This window comes from Filicampus tigris, chromosome 17, assembly GCF_054856515.1.
Source record: "Filicampus tigris isolate MCC_2025a chromosome 17, RoL_Ftig_1.0, whole genome shotgun sequence".
Classification (NCBI taxonomy): domain Eukaryota; kingdom Metazoa; phylum Chordata; class Actinopteri; order Syngnathiformes; family Syngnathidae; genus Filicampus; species Filicampus tigris.
In genome coordinates, this window is record NC_141233.1 from 9,579,991 (window position 1) to 9,600,405 (window position 20,415).

The 20,415-nt window shown below is 42.0% G+C and overlaps 3 protein-coding genes across 3 annotated transcripts; 2 read left to right on the forward strand and 1 right to left on the reverse strand.

Annotated features, from left to right (window-relative positions):
- Nucleotides 1–108: 108 nt before the first annotated feature.
- LOC147133275 (uncharacterized) lies at nt 109–6,113 on the forward strand. The gene is given in 21 exon segments (XM_086012419.1): nt 109–252; nt 347–487; nt 577–654; nt 730–860; nt 939–1,188; nt 1,254–1,347; nt 1,414–1,595; nt 1,681–1,844; nt 2,014–2,101; nt 2,185–2,316; nt 2,399–2,575; nt 2,669–2,760; nt 2,852–2,915; nt 3,464–3,574; nt 3,671–3,745; nt 3,972–4,083; nt 4,148–4,274; nt 4,352–4,532; nt 4,739–5,665; nt 5,865–5,933; nt 5,936–6,113. Coding segments are annotated over 21 exon segments (3,327 nt in total). The 5' UTR covers nt 109–168; the 3' UTR covers nt 5,984–6,113.
- A 155-nt stretch (nt 6,114–6,268) lies between these two features.
- On the forward strand, nt 6,269–15,836 carry stk36 (serine/threonine kinase 36 (fused homolog, Drosophila)). The gene is made up of 20 exons (XM_086012422.1): nt 6,269–7,428; nt 7,524–7,664; nt 7,978–8,055; nt 8,132–8,262; nt 8,346–8,595; nt 8,731–8,824; nt 8,899–9,080; nt 9,149–9,306; nt 9,377–9,476; nt 9,581–9,712; nt 9,790–9,969; nt 10,065–10,156; nt 10,815–10,878; nt 10,958–11,068; nt 11,143–11,217; nt 11,531–11,642; nt 11,715–11,841; nt 11,942–12,119; nt 12,530–13,420; nt 13,497–15,836. Exons 1-20 carry the CDS (start codon nt 7,345–7,347, stop codon nt 13,623–13,625), a joined length of 3,309 nt encoding a protein of 1,102 aa, XP_085868548.1. The 5' UTR covers nt 6,269–7,344; the 3' UTR covers nt 13,626–15,836.
- atf5a (activating transcription factor 5a) lies at nt 14,277–18,934 on the reverse strand. Its single transcript, XM_086012423.1, has 4 exons — nt 18,346–18,934; nt 17,496–17,747; nt 16,127–17,282; nt 14,277–16,054 (listed from the first exon to the last, which is right to left on the reverse strand). Exons 2-4 carry the CDS (start codon nt 17,647–17,649, stop codon nt 15,868–15,870), a joined length of 1,497 nt encoding a protein of 498 aa, XP_085868549.1. The 5' UTR covers nt 17,650–17,747; nt 18,346–18,934; the 3' UTR covers nt 14,277–15,867.
- Nucleotides 18,935–20,415: the final 1,481 nt, after the last annotated feature.

Sequence of the window (20,415 nt, forward strand, 5' to 3'; positions counted from 1 at the left end):
ATGTATGTGGCTTTGATGCGGAATCATACTGCGATATATTTATGGCCAACATAAAAGAGAGTCACCTTTGTGATGGAGGCCCTTTGACTCCGGTTGCCTTACTTGTTTAGTACATGTCTCCCTTCATAGTCCAGGAACATAACTTGTTGGGTGAAACGTGACATTAAGATGGATTCCTACCATGTGTTGGCTCAAGTGGGGCAGGGCTCCTTTGGTCGAGTTCATAAAGGAATGAAAAAATTTACAGGCCAAGTAAGTTGATTTGTTGTCGTTGAAACGGGGCTTTTTTTTTTCCAAATGATTCACCATGGTTCAGCGTCCTCTCCTTGTCTGTGTGACCCATCAGGTAGTAGCTCTGAAGTTCATGCCAAAGATGGGACGTTCAAATAAAGAGCTACAAAGTTTAAAGAAGGAAATTGATATAATGAGTAACCTCCAACACCCTAACATTGTGAGACTTTTTGACAGCTTCGAAACTGAAACAGAGGTGCGTTCCCCTCACGCACCCGAAACAGGTCTCTGACACTGTAGCACTTTTCACTACACGACACAAACGCACCTTGCTGCTTTTCACAGGTTGTTGTCGTGACCGAGTATGCCGAGGGTCAGCTGTATCAGATCATCGAAGCTGATGGTAGTTTACCAGAAAGTCAGGTAATAGCATGCCGCACCGAATCAGAACACCATTCAATATCACATACCTAAATCATCGTTTTTTCTTTATCCGAGGTCTGTGAGATTGCTTGCCAGCTAGTGTCAGCGCTGTATTATTTGCACTCCCGCCGTATTCTTCACCGAGACATGAAACCACAGAATATCCTCTTCGATAAAAACGGTGTGGTGAAACTGTGCGACTTTGGGTACGTACATTATTTGACCTCCGGCCTTTTTACGCGATATTGGATATGTGATCCATGGATATGTGATCCATTTACTAGGTTTGCAAGGGCAATGAGCGTCTCCACCATGGTGGTGACTTCGATCAAGGGAACACCCCTGTATATGTCCCCCGAGTTGGTGGCAGAGAAGCCTTATGACCACACGGCTGACCTCTGGGCACTAGGGTGCATTCTTTATGAAATCCATACGGGAATGCCCCCGTTTTGTGCCGATTCTATCTTCCACTTGGGCCAGCTCATCGTGACAGACCCCATCCAGTGGCCAAACGCTATGAGCGCCACGTGCAAAGTACGAAGCATCTATCGCTTTATTTCTCTTGTCAGCAAATTAAGGTATTGTATTTGTTATTTCAGAGTTTCCTGAAAGGTTTGTTAATCAAAGAGCCTCAGAAGCGGCTTTCGTGGCCAGAACTCCTGCATCATCCTTTTGTTGCTGCTGGTGTTCAAGGTGACAACATGCAAATGTTTCTGTGCCATTTGTGTGAGACTTACTAACACAGTGGTGTGTTGGCAGTCATTCCAGACCAAGATATTTTTAGTCCTCTGACAGCCACACTTGACCCAGACATGCTGGCACGGAAATTGAAACAAATGGCAGAAAAGACATCACCAGACTCGGGGGAGAGCAGAATATTTCGAAAGATTCGGGAGCAAAGACACAAAACTAACACGAAGAAAGTGGCTGACAGCACAAAAGTAAGCCAGTTCCGTATTTTGAATCAACAAATGATTAATTGTATGGTATATTTATTGAAAGAAAAAAAGATGATCTGTCTCATAGGAAAAGAAGAATGGACTGGAATCTGAAGGAGATTGTTTGGTGGCAGTCACGCCGCTTTTCGATACATCCCCCCCTGTTGATTTCACCTCCGCTAGTTCAACCTTACCTCCTCCAAGTTTTGATCAAACCAACCAGACTGAGGCTACATCCAGTCATCTAGACAGGTTTGTGTAAAGTAACTAAATCACCTAGGATTTTAGCCCGCATTGGAGAAGGTCAAATGTTCGTGGAAATATCATTGATCACTGCGACTACATACACACTTGTCATTTGTTTTTTTTTTTCCTATACCTCAATGTGTCCGGCCAATGTTCACGCGCATGACATCTGCAGGGGTCCGATCAGTCAGGACTATGAGCGAGAGTTTCCCTCAGTAGAGATCATGCCACGACTACAGCCAAGGACATCCAAACCTTACAGAGTAATATGCACTATTAATGTTCGCTTGCAATGCTCAAAAGTGAAAGGTAGATCTTTGAAAAAATGCATGTTTCATACTTTCAGACTTTTGACGGTGAGGAATTCTGGGAGAAACTTGTGGTGGCGTCAGATCCAAGCGCACAAAACCAAGGACCGTTAAACTACAGTGCCATTATTCCTAAACTGAGATCCACCATTTTAGTGTTTAAGCAACAGGTGATTAGATGAAGTTTTCAAAACAGCACAGAATGACACATTTCATTCAATCATACTCATTTAGTCTTGTTTCTCTGGTCAGCTAAGTGAAGGCGTCGTAAAAGACACGTGGCACATCGGCCATCCGCTGAAGGTCCTGCAGAACCTGATTCTGACCTCTGACCTTGCCACGAGGAGCCACATTGGCGTCGAACTCGGATTGCCGTGTCTCCTCTTTGACTTGCTTCATGACTCTGTTCAAAATGTGCGTTTCGTTCAGGTGGGGAATTAGAAACGTTCAGTCTGTAACTTCTGATAACAGCGTCAGAGGACTATAATCGAACCTTCCGTCGAAAAACTTTTTACTGAGCAGCAGCCGTGCAGTCTACAAATGCTTGGAGAAATGATTGCTGCGCTGCTGATCTACATGGACAAGAACGAAGATTGGCTGAGGGAAGAAAATAGGTTTGATCATTCATTTTTCTTTAGAATAAGTGCTGCATACATATAGGTGACAGTCTCGCATCATTGAATCTCATTCATTACCTGCATGTAGACCTGAAGAATTCCTAACGCCCTTCATGACAATTCTTAATCAAGCAGAGCTCAATCCTTTAGCTGTAAGTATCAGATGCAGATTGTGTACGAATACGTCCTTGATCTGAGAACTACAGTGGGCTAACTCCGTCATTTATTTTCAAGAGAATATTTGAGTGCAAATCAGACAGATTCTCAATGTTCTCCCATGGCAATTATTTCTTCTTCTATAGTCAGCTCAATTAAAATAGTTTGCTAAAATAACAATTGTAAACCTTAATATAAATCATATTTAGTCTTTTTTTATTCTGAGTCTTCTATCCATGTCTGTAGCTCACTTTGAGATGTTTTTTTCGCGGGAGGTGAAGCCTGGTTTCAAGGGTGTGGGCGTCTTGGCAACGGGAGCTGACCTCGGTGCGTCATGAAATATGCAATGGACTGCCCCCTATGTGTCAAAATTGGAATTAATTCTTAATTTTGACCATTAAAGAATTTTATTCTGCAGTTAACTTCAAAATGACCAAAACTGCATTTGCCCGCTCTAGTTCTCAGTGGCGCACCTGAGCATTTAGTTTGCTATTGACTGTCAGCACTGTCACAGAGGATGATTGTTTTGTCTGTTCTCCTTGAGCCTCTGGCGGCCTCCGTTTTGTCCCTTTTTGCTCGACACGAGGTTGCCGTCATTGTTGACATGGACATTCTCAGCTTCCGACTGAAAGAGCACGTATCTGGTTCACATCAGGTACGTGATCTGTTTTTAAGAGGGAATCGGACATCTGCTCGCTATTAGTTGACGTTTTATTTGTTGCATGTTTGTCGCTGCTCTCCACCTTGAAAGATCCAACTTCCACACCCGGCAGACAGGGGACTCTGTGACGGCCTTCTGTATTTACTACTGCACACACTCTCTGAGGTCAGCCAACAAATGGTGTTTGTAGATGACATTTAGAAAGGTTGCAGCCGTAGTTTTATTGTTAGTCACAATCTCAGTGGATCTTGTAGGGATTGTTTTTTTATTCATGTGAGACTTCAAGTAGTTGCGGTCAATGTTCGTATCAAGGTCCCTGTTTCATAATGTCTATACAGTACAATTACCGCGACAATGTTCCTAGTAACACTAACCTTTAATCGCTCTACAGCATGGTTATGGATTTTCAAGTTTGGATCCACGTACATTTTATCATCTTTGGAAAAGGACTGGAGCCTCATTAGTATGGACGACGCCAGACATGGACTTCTGTTCGATAAACGGTAAACACACATGATTATTTGGAAAGAGTTCACACCATAAATCTATTTCCATTTTCTTTTTCAGGACTTTATTTTCTCATGTCTGCCACACTGTTGGTCTTCTGCAATGATCCATATTCATATATTTCCCTCTTTTGTGAAAGCAAATCAACATTTGTCTACACGCTTGGCTGGGTGCTGAGCCCTGAAAGGTTTGTGTTGATTATTTTGTTTTAACATTTCAGAGAAGTTCAAAGGTTAATCATTCCATTATGTTTGTGCTTTCCAGTCTTCCTTGGTTTGCTGAAGGCAATCCAGTGAAACTAGAAGAGGGCGCAAAACATGAGAACTTTATCCACTTGAGCTGCCACTTCCTTTGCCTTCCATTTGCTTTGGACCTGACTGCGCAGAGCACTTCCAGGATATTGCAGTTGTATGATAGCTGCGCTGTTGTCAAAGGGCTTCTGCAGGTGAAGGTTTACCTATGCTCTTTTTTTTTTTAACTCCTGTCACAGCAAACATAATTACTAGATGCAACAAAGCATACGTAACTCTTGCATTTGGATCATGTGTGGCATAGACATGCCGTTGTAATTTTCAAATAACATCATATGTGCAGTTTTCTGTTTGATATGGGATGATTTTGACATCTGCTTTTTATTTCATTCTTTGGCAGGTGATTCAAACTCTTCCTCTTTCATTAGTGGAGCTGCCACTGTCACTTCTGCGCCGCTTGTTGCTATGTGACCGTCAGCGCTCTGTTTCCAGCCTCAGTAAAGCTGCGCATGGCTTTTTCTCTGCACCGGCACTCACCCCACCGAGTCAGCAGCCGCCGACCAGAACCGCCAGCTCTTTGCTCTCTGATTTGCTGCAGCTGGATGAGCTGGGGGACTCGGCCGTAGAGCTCCTCTCTCTGCTATACCTCATCACCCGTTTTTGCTTTAACACTGGTCACTTCCAACTTCACATTGAATCGTCCGTGTTGCAACGGGCGCTCACTCATGCTTATGACCCAATCAGGGCCGCCACATGCAAATTTTTGGGAAATTTGTATCCATTCACGGCTCCCAAAATGCCCAATTTAAATCCGGACATATTTAAAAGCATGATAGAACTTCTTGAGTGTTCTAATGTGCATGTGCGGCAAGCAGCTTGCTTGTCAGTTGGGAAATGGTTGGGTTATATTGCAGTGGAGGCAGGGTTTAACGCAGCAAGACACAATGGAAATGTTGGCAACACTACGGAGTGGTTAAAAGCGAAGGACAATGATACACACAAGGGTTCAAGCAGGGAGAAAGGCATTGCCAAGATGACAGTAGAGAATGTGTTTGCTAATGGCGAGATGAGAAGGTGGCTAGAAGAGGCCAGGATGACGGGGGCCACACTGGCATCGCTGACCTCTGACCCTGATGCCCACACACGTCTACATGCTTGTGCAGCTCTGGGAAACCTGCTACATGTACAAGTTGCCATACCTGAGCTGCTGGAAGAAAGAGTGTCCAGATTACTTCTGAGAGCGGCATGCGCAGATTCCCACAAGGCAGTGAGAGAAGCCGCCATTGCAACTTTAAGCGTGTACACGCAGCAAGATTCAATGTTGCAGGTAGGAAATTGAGCCCGTAATTAAGGTGTACTTTTTTTGTCGTAAAACTTTATCAGCTGGTAGCGACAGTACCTTCCTTTATAGTTTGACACCACAGATGAACACTGTTACTTAATTGTTGACTACCTAACCATTGAATTTGGAAACAAAATGCATTATGTTTGCATGCCAGTCCATGTCATTATGTGTATTTGTTAAGGTTCTGCTATCCTTAAATGCTGAGAAGGAACTTCTTCAGGCATCACAGCATGCACCTTATGAGTGTGACTATCTTCCTCTCATCAGACAACTGAGAGGCCATTGAGAGAAATACTGTGAAAACCAAGGTTGTTTACGTCGGTAATCAGATTTTAGCTGTCTGCAAAAGCATACCCCTGCATACCCCTTTAAACAAAATTACATTGTAAACATGTGTAGCTAGTAGCTACAAATAAAACGTGACATTTTATTCTGGTTTAGCTGAATGTTTTGATGTTTTTTTTAATTAATGAAAAGCAATTGTACAAACACCTTGGCAGTTAATATATGCGGATCCAATTAAAGTGCGGTTAACAAGGCACTAGTAACAAGTAAATAGAAGAGAACTTGCATGTTACATACACTCTTACACACCCACACACGCGCACACACACATATATGTATCGGAGGTCATTTCTAAGTCAAGAAGTTTTGCATTATAGATACAGCATTCTTACATGTCATGCGTTTCAGGGATATTATACATATTAATATTTATATATATCTTGCGTCTGTCTCTTAAAGGCTGTGAATATGGGCTTTATCTTGCGCCATTCACACCTGTGAATAAAATATTTCGCCAGCAATAATATATTATTCATCACATTGGCTTGGCTTAATGTATCGTACTGAGTTACTTGTTAAAAAATATAAAAATAAATAAAAAAACGTGGTTAATGCATAAATGAAATGCCTGTACGTGGTACATTTCCGACATCTAGTGGACATATAAAAAACTTAAGTTTAATTTCAAACAACATGCAACCGTGACCAACTCAAAATATTTATCAATTTGTATGACATGATTTTCAAGAGAATCGATTTTCAAATGAGACCCATTATTTACGGTATACAAATGCATTGTTCTAACAACAGAGACGTGGTATTTACATGTTTAAATATACGTACAGGAACCAATGATGGCATACAAAGTCTACGTATTTAAAGTTTTATTTTTAGTAATACAGGAAATACAGAAGTAGCTCGAATTGTTGTAGGGATTGTTTACCGTAAGAGCCTGTTTCTAGGAACGCGTGCTCGGTTGCTAGGCTAAGGGCCCGCTGCATCAGCTGTCCATAAAAGTGCCTGACTTGATTACTTACGGAGTAACCGAAATAATTATTATATAAATGTTCGTTTCAAATAAAACAAAATATAAACATTTTAAAACAGTTTTCTATCTTAATACATTAAATATAACTCTATTTGAAATTTTATGTTTGTGCCTTTCTGACACGGCAGCTGGACTTGCACAATGCACACCAGCATTTTGTTGGGGGGGAGTTAAATTTATCGTTCCCAAGTTGTAATGACGCTGTCAAACATACAAACTGTACCTGAACTAAGATAACGTCAGATTCATGAATTTCACTCACGTTTCCATTTGATCGACTGCTCAGCGAAGTGCTCGTTCACCAGGCATGCCCACCTGCTAAGTCAATATGAATTCTTATCACGTTTTAGAGCTTGTGGGAGAGGGTTCTTTTGGTCGAGTTCATAAAGGAATGAAGAAATTTACAGGCCAAGTAAGTTGCTCTCAAACTTTAGAATTACAAACTTTCGTACGAAAATAATGTGTGCATATAATGGATGGATGCATGTTTTCTTTGCCCATGTGCAGGTGGTCGCTCTCAAGTTCATGCCAAAGATGGGGCGCTCAAATAAAGAGCTCCAAAGTCTAAAAAAGGAAATTGAAATCATGAGTAACCTTCAGCATCCAAACATTGTCAAACTTTATGACAGCTTTGAGACCGAAACGGAGGTGTGTTCTCACCCCCACCAATGCAAGTTTCATCAAACAAATCTCACACAAAGTATTGAACATAATGTATCTGTGCTGACATAATAATGATCTTGTCTCAATTTACTCACCAATTTACTTTCTGTGAAATCTGAGCCTGTTGAGCAAAAAGCTATTATCCTGCCGTATAAATGCCAACAGGTGGATTCACAGTTAACCTTCTGCCATCTAGTGGAGAAACGTTTCTTGCGTATTACTACTACACGTGGCTAGCATTGATGACCGCTTTAAACTCCACTTCAACTGATCATGTGACCATAACTTGCTCTAATAGGTTGTTGTTGTGACCGAGTATGCGGAGGGTCAGTTATTCCAGATTATTGAAGATGATGGGAGTTTACCAGAAAGTCAGGTACTAGTATCCCACACGTACTCTATATAGCACGCGTTCAGATTTTTAAAATGTTTAATTCTCTTCTTTATTTGAGATTTGTGAGATTGCCTGCCAGCTAGTCTCAGCTCTGTATTATTTGCACTCCCGCCGTATCCTGCATCGAGACATGAAACCACAAAATATCCTCTTTGATAAAAACGGTGTGGTGAAACTGTGCGACTTTGGGTACGTACATTTATCAACATGATGGTAAAACATGTGGCTGTATGTAATCTGCATAAAACAAATGTGATGCAATTCTTCACTAGGTTTGCTCGGGCAATGAGCGTCTCCACGATGGTGCTGACTTCTATCAAGGGAACACCCCTGTATATGTCTCCAGAGTTGGTGGCAGAGAAGCCTTATGACCACACTGCTGACCTCTGGTCACTGGGCTGCATTCTTTATGAACTCCACACAGGGGTGCCGCCATTCTACACCAATTCCATCTTCCAGCTGGTGCAGCTCATTGTGAAAGACACCATCAAATGGCCAGACACTATGAGCAGCACATGCATGGTGCAATGCAACTATAGCTTTATACATCCTGTCATTTTATAGGGCGCATATATATATATATATATATATATATATATATATATATATATATATATATATATATATATATATATATATTTTTTTTTTTTCCCCCAGAGTTTCCTGAAGGGTTTGTTGACTAAAGACCCTCAGAAGCGGCTGTCATGGCCAGACCTCTTGCATCATCCTTTTGTTGCTGATGGTGTTCTAGGTGACAACACGGAAATGTTTTAATACTGCGCATTGTACCTAATACAGGTACCTAATATCGTGATGTGTTGGCAGTGATTCCAGACACAGGTGTTTTCAGTCCTCTGACAGTCACGCCTGATCCAGACATGCTGGCACTGAAAATGAAACAAATGGCTGAAAAGATGCAGCTAAACTCTGGGGAGAGCAAAATACTGAGAAAGGTCAAGGAGCAGAGAAGCAAAAGTAACACAAAGAAACCATCCGACAGTGCTAAAGTACGCACATTGTTATTACCATTTTAAAAAAATACACAGTTTACCACTTGCTCTGTCTTCATTTACAGGATATGATGGATGAACTGAAAAGTGAAGAAGCCGGTTCTGCATTGACAGTAGCGCCCCCTAGAGATACTTCTTCAGCCTCAATTCAGTCATCTTTGAAAGTCCCTCCAAGTGCATGTCCAAGGAATCAGAGTGGCGTGAGACCCACTCTGCTAAAAAGGTTTTTATGAAATGTGTGAGTTATACTAGATTGTGGTATACAATGTGTACTGTACTCACTGTTTCTGCAGGGGTCCAATCAGTCAGGACTACGAACGTGAATTCCCCTCAATAGAAGTCGGGCCACGACTAAACGGAAGGGCACCCAAGAACCAACCTAAAATCACCGTAGTAAGTCCAATTAATTGATGTCCATTTGAATCTCTGCTAATTAAAAAAAAAAAACACTAGCTTTGTGACACGACTCGTTTGTCAATTAAAACGTGTTCTTTCAGACTTTTGACAGTGAGGATTTTTGGTTGGAGCTTGTTGAGGAGTCAAATCCAAGCCGACAATCGCAAGGCCCATTAGACTACGGCACCATTATTGTTAAACTGAAATCCACTATTTTAGTGTTTAAGCAACAGGTGATTTGGTGCACGTTTCTACTCCACATGAAACTGAACATTCAATCACATTAATTGTGTCTCATTTCTGTGATTAGCTAGATGATGGTGTCCTGAAAGACATGCAGCCCATTCACCTTCCACTGAAGGTGCTGCAGAACCTGATTCTGACCTCTGACCCTGCTATGAGGAACCACATCGGTAGTGAACTTGGACTTCCGTGTCTCCTCACTGACTTGGTTCACAACTCTGTGGAAAACCCACGTTTCATTGAGATGGTAACTAAAAATATATTCTGTAACGTCAGTTTTTTTTTTTTTCTGATAAAATTGTCATATTATCAAATCTTTCGTCCAACCTTTTTATTGAGCAGCAGCCGTGGAGTCTGCCAACACTTGGAGAAATGATTGTTGTGCTCCAGATCTACTGGGAGAAGAACCATGACGGGTTGAAAGCAGAAAATAGGTTTGATCATTCATTTTACTTCCCCCTGAACGCTGCGAATGTGTAAGTGATTGTTCGACAGTTGATATCGAAAGTCTACGCACCCCTGTTAAAATGTCAGATTTTTGTGATCTAATAAAATGAGACCAAGATAAATAATTTCAAAACATTTTGTTGTTCTGTAGAGTGGAAGTAAAATTAAACAAGTGAAACAACATGGTTGCATAAGTATGCACGCCCCCTTTAACTGTGATGTGACAGTCACAACTCACGTTCAATGGGAGTCTAGGTGTCCTGATTTGTTTGTTTTTGCTTTCTAGCAAAAGCCTGAAGGTTTTGTGCTAACACCGACTCCTATTTTGAACTGTTCATAATTCTTTCTACTTTGTCTAAGACCCCCACGCCCAGCTAAAGAAAAACAGCCCCAAAACAATGAAGCTGCCACCACCATGTGTCACTGTCCATACAGTGCTGTCTCTGTCAAACATATCATTAGGAATTATTATGGCCAAAAAGGTCAGCCTTGGTTTCATGAGACCGTAATACATGTTTGATTTTGTGTATAACGTTGTGAAGTGATTATCCTGATTATCAGAAAAACTCGACATTTGAACACGGGCCAAGCGTTGACTTTTTTATAACCACTGTACATTGGCTCACTCATTGTTTCTGCATGTAGACCTGAACAATTCATCAAGCCCTTCATGACAATTCTTAATCAAGCAGAACTCAATCCCTTAGCCGTAAGTACTCAATGAAGTAGACAGTAAGCAGTTGTGTATTTTTTGTACACTCTTGACGATGTCGTCTTTTCTTCTTAAGCCTCTGGCTGCAGGTATTTTAACTCTGTTTAGCCAGCATGAGATTGCTGTTAAAGCTGATGCGAACAGGCTCATTTCCTTGCTGAAAGAACTTGTCTCTGGTTCATGTCAGGTACACAACCTTTAGAACTTTTTATTGCGATGGATTTATGATTTGTATGACTTAGACTTTTTCTGCCTCGCCAGCGCCAACTTCCACTAGCGCCTGGCTGGGGACTCTGTGATGGTCTCCTTGCTTTGCTACTACACACTCTCTCTGAGGTAAGTCAATAAGTAGTGCTTTCTGAGACGCCATCTTAGAGAAATAGTCATCCAAGACTAAATGGTATTTGGCCCCAGTAAGCCAGAGCAAGATGGCTATTCATGTTCAATGATGATCACAATGATAAGAGATCAACCACAAGAGATCCAAAGGTATCATGAAGTCAAAACTCTTGATTTGTACCCAAATGGAAAAAAAAAAAAAAATCAAATCCAAGATGGCTGAGAAAGCAGGGATGAAACATTTCATGGGTAGAATTCGACCCATTTCCTCGGAAACTCTGTTCTTTGTCCCTTTTTGTTTTCCTCACAGCATGATGATTTCCCTTTATGTTGTGATGCACTCATGTTTAATCACCTTTGGGAAGGGATTGGCACTACATTGGCAAAGACAAAGCCAGAAATGGACTTCTGTTCAACAAATGGTAAACACACAATTCATTCAACAATGTATGCATGAAAAAACGTCATTATTTTCCATGTTCTTCTTCTTTCAGGACTGCAATTTCTTATGTCTGTCTCATTGTTGGTCTTCTCCAAGGATCCGTATTCATATATTTCACTATTTTCTGAGAGCAAATCAACATTTGTATACATTATTGGCTGGCTGCTGAGCTCTGACTGGTTGGTGTTGATGATTTTGTTGAGATTTCTTGTTAGTTTCATTTTTGCCAGCGTAAAGCATCACTAAAAGTAAAAAACTTGATTTATTTTACCCCCACAGTTCTATATTTGCGGGAGGCCATTCAGCTACATTTGAGGAGGATTGGAGTCGTGAGAACTTAATCGAGTTGAGCTGCCACTCCCTTTGCCTTCCATTTGCTTTGGACTTGAATTCGCACACCAGTTCTCGGATATTGCAGTCGTATGACAGCTGTGGTGTTGTTAAAGGGCTTCTGCAGGTTCGTACGTTCTGATGTTCAAACAGCAACAACAAAAATAACAGTACCAATGTTCAAATGTGAACATAGTATTTTGTATCATAAGTGGTATGTCAAGACTCTAAGATAAATGAAAGATTGTGTTTTGGCACAAGGGACTATTTGGAGTCCAAATTTTGGATCATTTTGTTCCTTCGGATCTCATTTAAAGTTAAATGTGGCAAAGCACCAATACAGAGATGCTCTAATTTGGACCTCGCTGACTGTTCGAGCAAACATAATCCAGTGATGCAACAAAGGATAACATTTGCAAAATACTCACATCGGGCATATTATTGTTTTCGGTAGATCTCCCAGTTATTTGTAGTATTCTTTTTGATCTGTGTTGGTGATTTTGATGTCTGTTTTTTTTCCTTTCCATTCTTTGGCAGGTGATTCAAACGCTTCCTGTTTCATTAGTAGAGCTGCCACTGTCACTTTTGCGCCGCTTGTTGCTGCGCGACCGTCAACGTTTTGTTTTCCACTTCACTGCTTGCGGCTTTTTCTCTGCACCGGCACTCACTCCATCGGGTCGGCAGACACCGACCCGAACCGCCAGCTCTTTGCTCTCTGATTTGCTGCAGCTGGATGAGCTGGGGGACTCGGCCGTAGAGCTCCTGTCTCTGTTATACCTCATCACCCGTTTTTGCCCTCGCTTCGGTCACATTGAATGGTCCGTGTTGCAACGGGCGCTCACTCATGCTTATGACCCAATCAGGGCCGCCGCATGCAAAGTTTTGGGAAATTTATATCCGTTCGGGTCACCCAAATTGCCCAGTTTACAACTTAACATTTTTAAAAGCATGATTGACCTTCTTGAGGATTCCAATGTGCATGTGCGGCAAGCGGCTTGCTTGTCAGTTGGCAAATGGTTGGGCTATATTGCAGTGAAGGCCGGGTCTGACGCAGCAAAGCGCAGTGGAAATGTGGGCAACACTCCAGAGTGGCTAAAAGTGAAGGACAATGAAGCACACAAGGGTTCAAGCAGGGTGACAGCAGAGAACAAGCTAGGCGACGATGAAATGAGACGGTGGCGAGAAGAAGCCAGGATGACGGGGGCCACGCTGGCGTCACTGACCTCTGATCTTAATGCCCACACTCGTCTCCACGCCTGTGCCGCTCTGGGAAATCTGCTACATGTTCAAGGCGCCGTAGCCGAACTGCTGGAAGAAAGCGTTTCCGGACGACTTCTGAGAACCGCATGCACAGATTCCCACAATGTAGTGAGAGAAGCCGCCATCGCAACCTTACGTTTGTACATCGGGCAGGATGCATTACGACAGGTAATGAATGAAGGGCACATTAATATGATTTTATGATCACCACAAATTGTGTCTGATTGCATTTCTTTATTCCAAGGTCCTAGTATCGCTGGATGCCAGAGGACAACTACTTCAAGCCCAGCATGCACCTCTACAATGTGACTATCTTCCGCTTATTAGACAGCTCCAGACAGAGAAGACTGATCAAAATTCTTCATATGTGTAGTGATTAACTTTGTTGTCTGCCAGAAAAAGACCACGTCAAGCATATTTTCAATGTTTATGCAATTTAATGCAATAATTTTTACGCAATAAGAGTAGCACTAATAAAACGAAATAATCTCGAAAATGTAATTCTGTCAAATATATCACTGCATACATGAATGTTACTAAACTAGAATGAAAATTGGGTTGTATCCAAGATGCAAAATCTTAAGAGATAATTAAAAAATACTATACATCATTCTCCAAGTGACATTCAAAAAAAGTTTGATTATATATTGTATATTTGTGGAAATCATATGTTACCATTGGTGTAGTGGTTCATTTTCTTAATTTCAGTGCAGGCGGCGTGAGTTTAGTTCCTACTCGTGACACCATAAAGGTGAGTGTGAATGCTTGCCTGTATATTGTCATCCTCCTAAAATAGTGGCCTATGTCTTTATTTCCAGAAAACATGGATTACATATATTAATCATTTCATTTCGTTTTTAGCAGAAGTCGCCAGCATCCTGAGGAGATGTTTAAAGCAATAAAATAATTTGTGTCAAAATATGACTTTAGGCCATTAGTTTAAGAGGCCGACATTATGTGGTTGACTGGCGACCAGTCCGCGGTCCACTATGTATTATGCCTAAAATGATTTTCGGAAAGTTTACCCACATGAAATTAGTGAAACTTAAATCACTTTAAAGCATACAAAAATATTTTCCATGGGCTCATTCTTATGTTTGCAATTGTAAATGAATCTTTGTCATTTGTTCAGCTTGTAAAAAATACACACACAGGACTTATAACGCCACACTTTTATTTTTACCAGAAAAATTAAATGATTGACAAATACGCTGACTTGATGAAGTGGAATTTAAATAAGAACATTTTACATCTAATATGTTATCCCATTACTTTTGTATTGCCGTTGTGTTCAGTACGCCGCAAAGGAGGTAAAGCCGTGGGATTTTGTGTCCTGTAAATTGAATAAATAATATCAGCTCTTATATTCAAGATTGTCATCAAATAAATGCATAGGGAAAAGAAATATGCCCAGTAGGAATCTAGGAATTCTGCCAGCAGTGGAAATCAAAGTTAGGCATTCAGGCGCATCGTTAACAAACTATGTAATGAGGCTTTTCTCAGTTAATTTGCTACAAAGCGAGGACCATTACACTCTATTCGCTCAGCATATAAAAGTTCGTACAAATTAGTGCAATTAGCCTGAGGCTCATGAGACACATTGCGTCTTCATAAGAATCCCGATTCATCCCAAAATCTCCCTTTTTTTTCTTTCAGAAAAAACATGCAGCAAAAGAGTAGTTACCATATCGAACTAGGAAAAAAAATTAATGGAATATTTTTAAGGTCGCATGAATAATTTCCTCTTCTGCCATTTAGGAAGGGCAATATGGTTTATTGGATAGCAAATTGTATATCCTGAGCTGCATTAATAAACAGTATAATTTGTGATATGAGCGAGGAAAAAATCCCAAATATATCAAAATGTCTTCACAATAAACTAAGAGCTAGAATCAAGAAAGTCCAAAGTGTAACCAAAACAGGAAAAAGCACCTGCTCAAAACTTTAAAAACTCATTCAGTAGTGCTGCATTAAAACTGAAGTCAATCAATGCCCTCTAACTTTTACAAACAATAGTATTGACAATAAAACAGTACAATTAAATAAAATGGACTATGTATTAATATTAAACATTCAAAAAATATACTACATTGATGTTAAGAGGATGCATATTAGCATTCAAGTCAATTAATATTCCAAGACACATTTAGTCTAGATTAAAATATGGATGAGAAGTAAAATGTCATTTAAAAGAGAGGAGTAGAAATATTTGAGTAGAATAAAGAAATGAGTTCCAAATGAATTGACAAAATTCAGCTTTTCTACAGCTTTAAAAAAAGATTGACTGTTGACATTGATTCCAAAGTAAGGCTAGTAAAATCTTAACCCGCATAATCATTATGTTTTTTTGTTTGTTTGTTTTTAGTAAATAACTAACCCTATTCTAATTTTAATTAGGAGATTCACACTGCATGACACAATGATTGTCATTAGAACATTGCCAGCCTCGAGGTGGAGTGTGAAAGCAATGTTACCATCGTTTGTTTAGTGATTTTTTTTTTTTTTTAAACATGCATTATGTATGAAAAATAAAGCAACATTCAATCCTGGACAATCAAAATGACATTAAAAGCTTCACAGCTTCCCTGTTCTGATTTCTTGGCGGGACTTTGGATTTATCCTGTTGTGTCCTGCTTTAGCCTTTGGCTTCTGGCCTTGTAAACTTCGATCAGGAGGTCTTTGACGTACTGGATTTCACGCTCGACAGACTCTGCCTTGTCACGCAGCTCACGGTTCCTCCCTTCCAGGCAGTGCAGCTGTTCTTCCAAAGAATCTAACTCTGCCCTTTTTCTTTGGCGATACCTGCGAATGAAAGATTACATGAAGACGCCCATACCCAAAATTGTACCAAGTCAAGAAGAACCTGTCGTTTACCTATGAGCAGCTGTTTTGTTCTGATCCCTCTTCTTCTGTTTGCGCTCCCCTCCGCCTTCTGCGGGAATGACATCCAGTTCGTATTTCACAGCACAGTGATCTTCCTTCAACCTGCAAGATTCGAAGTTCAGACTGTCCCTCGCCATCAAAAGACACTCTGGACCCGGATCCTCCAGGAAATTACAGTGCAAGTCAGGCTGCCCTATCTGCAGATTCTCCGCTTTAACCTGCTCAGTGAAGAAGCTATGATAGGTCTCAGACTGGGGTGTTCCCGAAAGATAACAACTTTCACTGCTCTGGGCTTTCCAAGAAACTGTTGCTTTTGTCACCCCCAAGCCACTTTTGATGCTGGTCAGCACTTCGCCGTTAGCCGTGCCGCTGCTCACCTCTCTCATGCTGTACATCAACAGATCTTCTTTCTTTGGCGAGTCGTTAAGCGATGCGCCGAAATGGAATCCGCCGCCGGCAGCGGCGACCTTTGCGTTGCCGACAGCGTTGTGAGCGAAGCAGCAGTTTTTCTCTTCTTTTGCTAGAATGGCACATTTCCGGCGCTCGACCGCGCTGCCCAGGCAGTAGCCCTTCCCGACCAACTGCTCCTCTTCCACGCAGCAATAGCCGAGCGATGAGTTACCTGAGTTGATTCCTTTGGAACTTGAACTGTTGTCGTAACTTTCACTTAACCTCACGCTCTCTGGGATTCTTTTCCTAACGCACGGGACGGGGCGAGCGCAGCTATACGGGGTGTGCCTGGGAATTTTGGAGCGCCCTACCGGCCCGCCACACACACTGAGCAAGTCCAGTTCTCCACTTGCCAGGGTGAGAAGAAACGGGCTGGATTCCGATTGGTTGGGTGCGGCGTACGACGCACAGGGCAGCTGACTGAATGCCTGAGGACCTGTCAGCAGCGGACCCCGGTCGCATTTTCCCAGCCTGGGACCTTTCTCCGCTAGTGGCTCGGACAGGAAGTAGTCTTCCAGTTGGGCTAGTTCCTCTTGCAGCAGAGAGGTCATAACCTCTAAGTCGGAGGGCACCTGGATATCATTGTGAAGGGGTGACGGGGGAAGGGAGGCATTGGTGGAGGAAGGAGGGGAGGGAGGGTTCGGGAGGTACGAGGAGAAGTCCACTTCTTCCGTCATCCAGTCGGTGAGAACATCACCTGTTGACAAATGATCATATTCAAATGTCAATTTGCCAGAAATGTACAGCAATTCAAATATTCCATAAAATACAGAAAATTCGGCGATGGTCAAAGCAAGTCTTGACGTATTTGAGCCACGTTACTTACTGTCTGGCAAGGAAGGATGTGCTGCAGTGCCGAGCTCACCTGAGATGTGGCAGAATATAAAAAAGCCCACTTAGTGCAACTCACCAATTAAGTGCTGACTCCCCTCTGACACCTCCCCCCTGCACCCCTGTGATTGGCTGTGGTTAGCCTGTGGGTGAGAGAGAGCGAGGGGGTCTGCCGGGCACGCACGAAGCGTCTTCCAAACAGGAGCCGGCGTCGCCATCATCATTCTGTCCATCGGCGCTTCGGTTCAGGCCAACTCGGCGCATGTGCCGGGAGCAGGCGGGGTCTGACAGCTGGGCCACAGAGAGGAGGGCTGGGTGGGCATAGTGAAACCTAGAGGAGGGCGATGGACCAAAAACAGGGTTGAGAAACGGGTGTGGATGCAAAACGCATCACGCAAGTGAATGGGAATGAAAAATCATGAAAATGAGACAGCATGAGTGCTCCGTCCCGTGGGCTTCTTGAAGCAAAACACGCACTTGACGCATGACATCCTAAAGCCACTTGGGAACTATGAGGCTGTCAAGGGCCTAATGGTTGCCAAGGATCTCCCTGTGAGTGAGCCACAAGCACAAAGAGTGAGATGATCTTTAAATTGGATTGAACCCTTTTGAGCCAATTCAAATTAATCACTTAAGAATTTCAGGTGCTTAAATGACAACCATGTGCCATCATATTAGCCAAACCAGAAACAATTAAAGCAAAAGGCTGGGGTAAATTCATACAATGTTTCCATTTTTTTGTTGTGTACATATATTACATTGAAAACGCATACACAAACACATGGTGTTATCAAAACAGCCCAAACAGGAACTTTATCTAAAAGCAATTTAAATGATATAAACAGCAACGTAACTAGACTCGTGCGAGACAGGAGCGTATGATTAAAAAGTTAGACAATAACAAAGCAGGCAAAGTGACAGTTACTTACTCCATTCTTGCAGAGAAATAGTATAGAGAGCTTGGGGGTGCGTTGCCGAAGCAAAGCACGGCGTCTTCTCGGTTGCAACTTCTTCTAAAATTCAAAAAGCCATTGTGTCAGCTCGGCGCAGACTGGGACAGAGTGGTTGTTGCAGCGTGGCGGTCGAGTAGTAAACTGAGCAGCAGCGTCTTACTGTAAAACCATCAGGGTCACTTTCACTTAGCAACCAATGACGTCACCCCCACCGGGTTCTCTATCCCTCCGCCTCCTCCGCATCCCATACAAGCTCAGCCGTCCAATTACGCGTGGCTTTTGGCCAAAATAACACTAGCAGCTGACTGAATGATAGATGATAATTTGCTAATGTATTCAGACACATTTAGTACGTCAAAATACGCAAGCCAGAGAGGCGGAAGTCATAACTCAAGTTAACTAATGTTAGGGTTAAAGTCGGGCTATGGTACCTGTATGACAGCAACCAAGAAGTCATTGGAAACTGAAAATGTCAAATATTAATTTGGCAGTGTCTGTTATTAATATTTTTTTTTTAATTGTTATTTTATTTGGACCACGGATGATTGTTGCCGTTGGCGTGTTGTCGCCGTATGTTCACTTCCACTTCCGGGACAAGCCTCGCGAGAACACAATCACAGGCTCGATTCGAGACCAGCATTTTACTTATTAACGCTCGATGTTATACGTTTTAAAGTAGCCATTGCCATTGTCGTTTCAAACTTCTACAGCAGTTGACGTGTAAGAAGTGGGATAGCTGTTGCATCTCTCTTGCATCAGTGGTCCGTGCTCTGCGTCTATTGGCCGCGCGTGGCCAAGCTACTGCACCGTGATTGGTTGGAGCGGTCCGTGTGTGAATTGTGATTGGTCGCTGGTAGGCAAGGAGAAGTACCGCGCTGTTGTCTTTATCTTCCTGAGTGCAGCGAGTGCACATGGTTCGCGTAAACAAACCGGCGGTTGAAATGTTTAATCCGGCAAAAGCCTTCTCTTGTTTACTTACACTAACCAATCAGTAAACACTAAGTATAGGCCTATTGAGCAAAATGAATAACACTCATATATCATATACCTTTTGCTGTAAAAGAATCTAACGTTACCTTCCTGAATATGCGTTCTCTTTTTTAAATCAATAATTCGAGCTAAGAATACCATTTTCATTTACAATATCATACTCATAGCAGCAAAACACCTTGAGAGTCTTCATAAACAAGGATGATTGATCATGAGACATATAAAGTGACAGTCATTCACAAGAATTATGTGAGAGCTATTTGTTTTTTCTCCATTCAGCAAATCCCTTTTCCTCTGTTGCTATAGTAATAGTGGACACTGCCCCTATTTTAGACTTGTTTTCCGGGTGCTGTTGCCATGGGATTTGCATTCCTCTCCCTTCATGGTGTTTGTCATCAACCTTACCTCTGTTTCCTCTCCTCCCCTCCCTACCATCTCATTTGCTGAGTTGCTTCTTTGTGCAATTATCACTTTGCCAAAACCAATAGGCCTTTCCCCCCAACATTGCATCAATTTGCATATTGTCCACAATGACAGGATTCCTTTGGCTAGTAGTTACTCTGGCATGTCGGTGTATTGATTACAGCTAAGCAAATTGAGTTGTCTCACTTGAGTTGATTGCACACAGTCACATGATCCACTGTGGCTCGGCAGAAGGAGACATGCCTTTTGAATACAGATGGAGTTAAATTATTCACAAACGGTCTTCTTGAATAACATCGTTGACAAAATAAAGAAATAAATAAATAAACCTCAGGTTTGAAAACAAAACCTCAATGTCCATATATATCTCCAGTCAAGTCCCACTTTATTTGGGATGAGCAGCTCATGCGTTGTGTCCACTATGTGATATCTGCTACGAGATCTGTAGAAACCTGACGCAATCAAGATAAATGTGTTGGTAATGGAGACTAGATTTAGAAGGGTAGTAGGTCTGAGTCTCCCAGGAAATCGCTGACTGCCTTGCCCGTCTGCATTAATTGGTCCACTGAGAGCTTCCTGTTTGCGCATCTTGAGAGAAAACTAAGGTGCCGTTTATGGCAGCACGCATCCCAA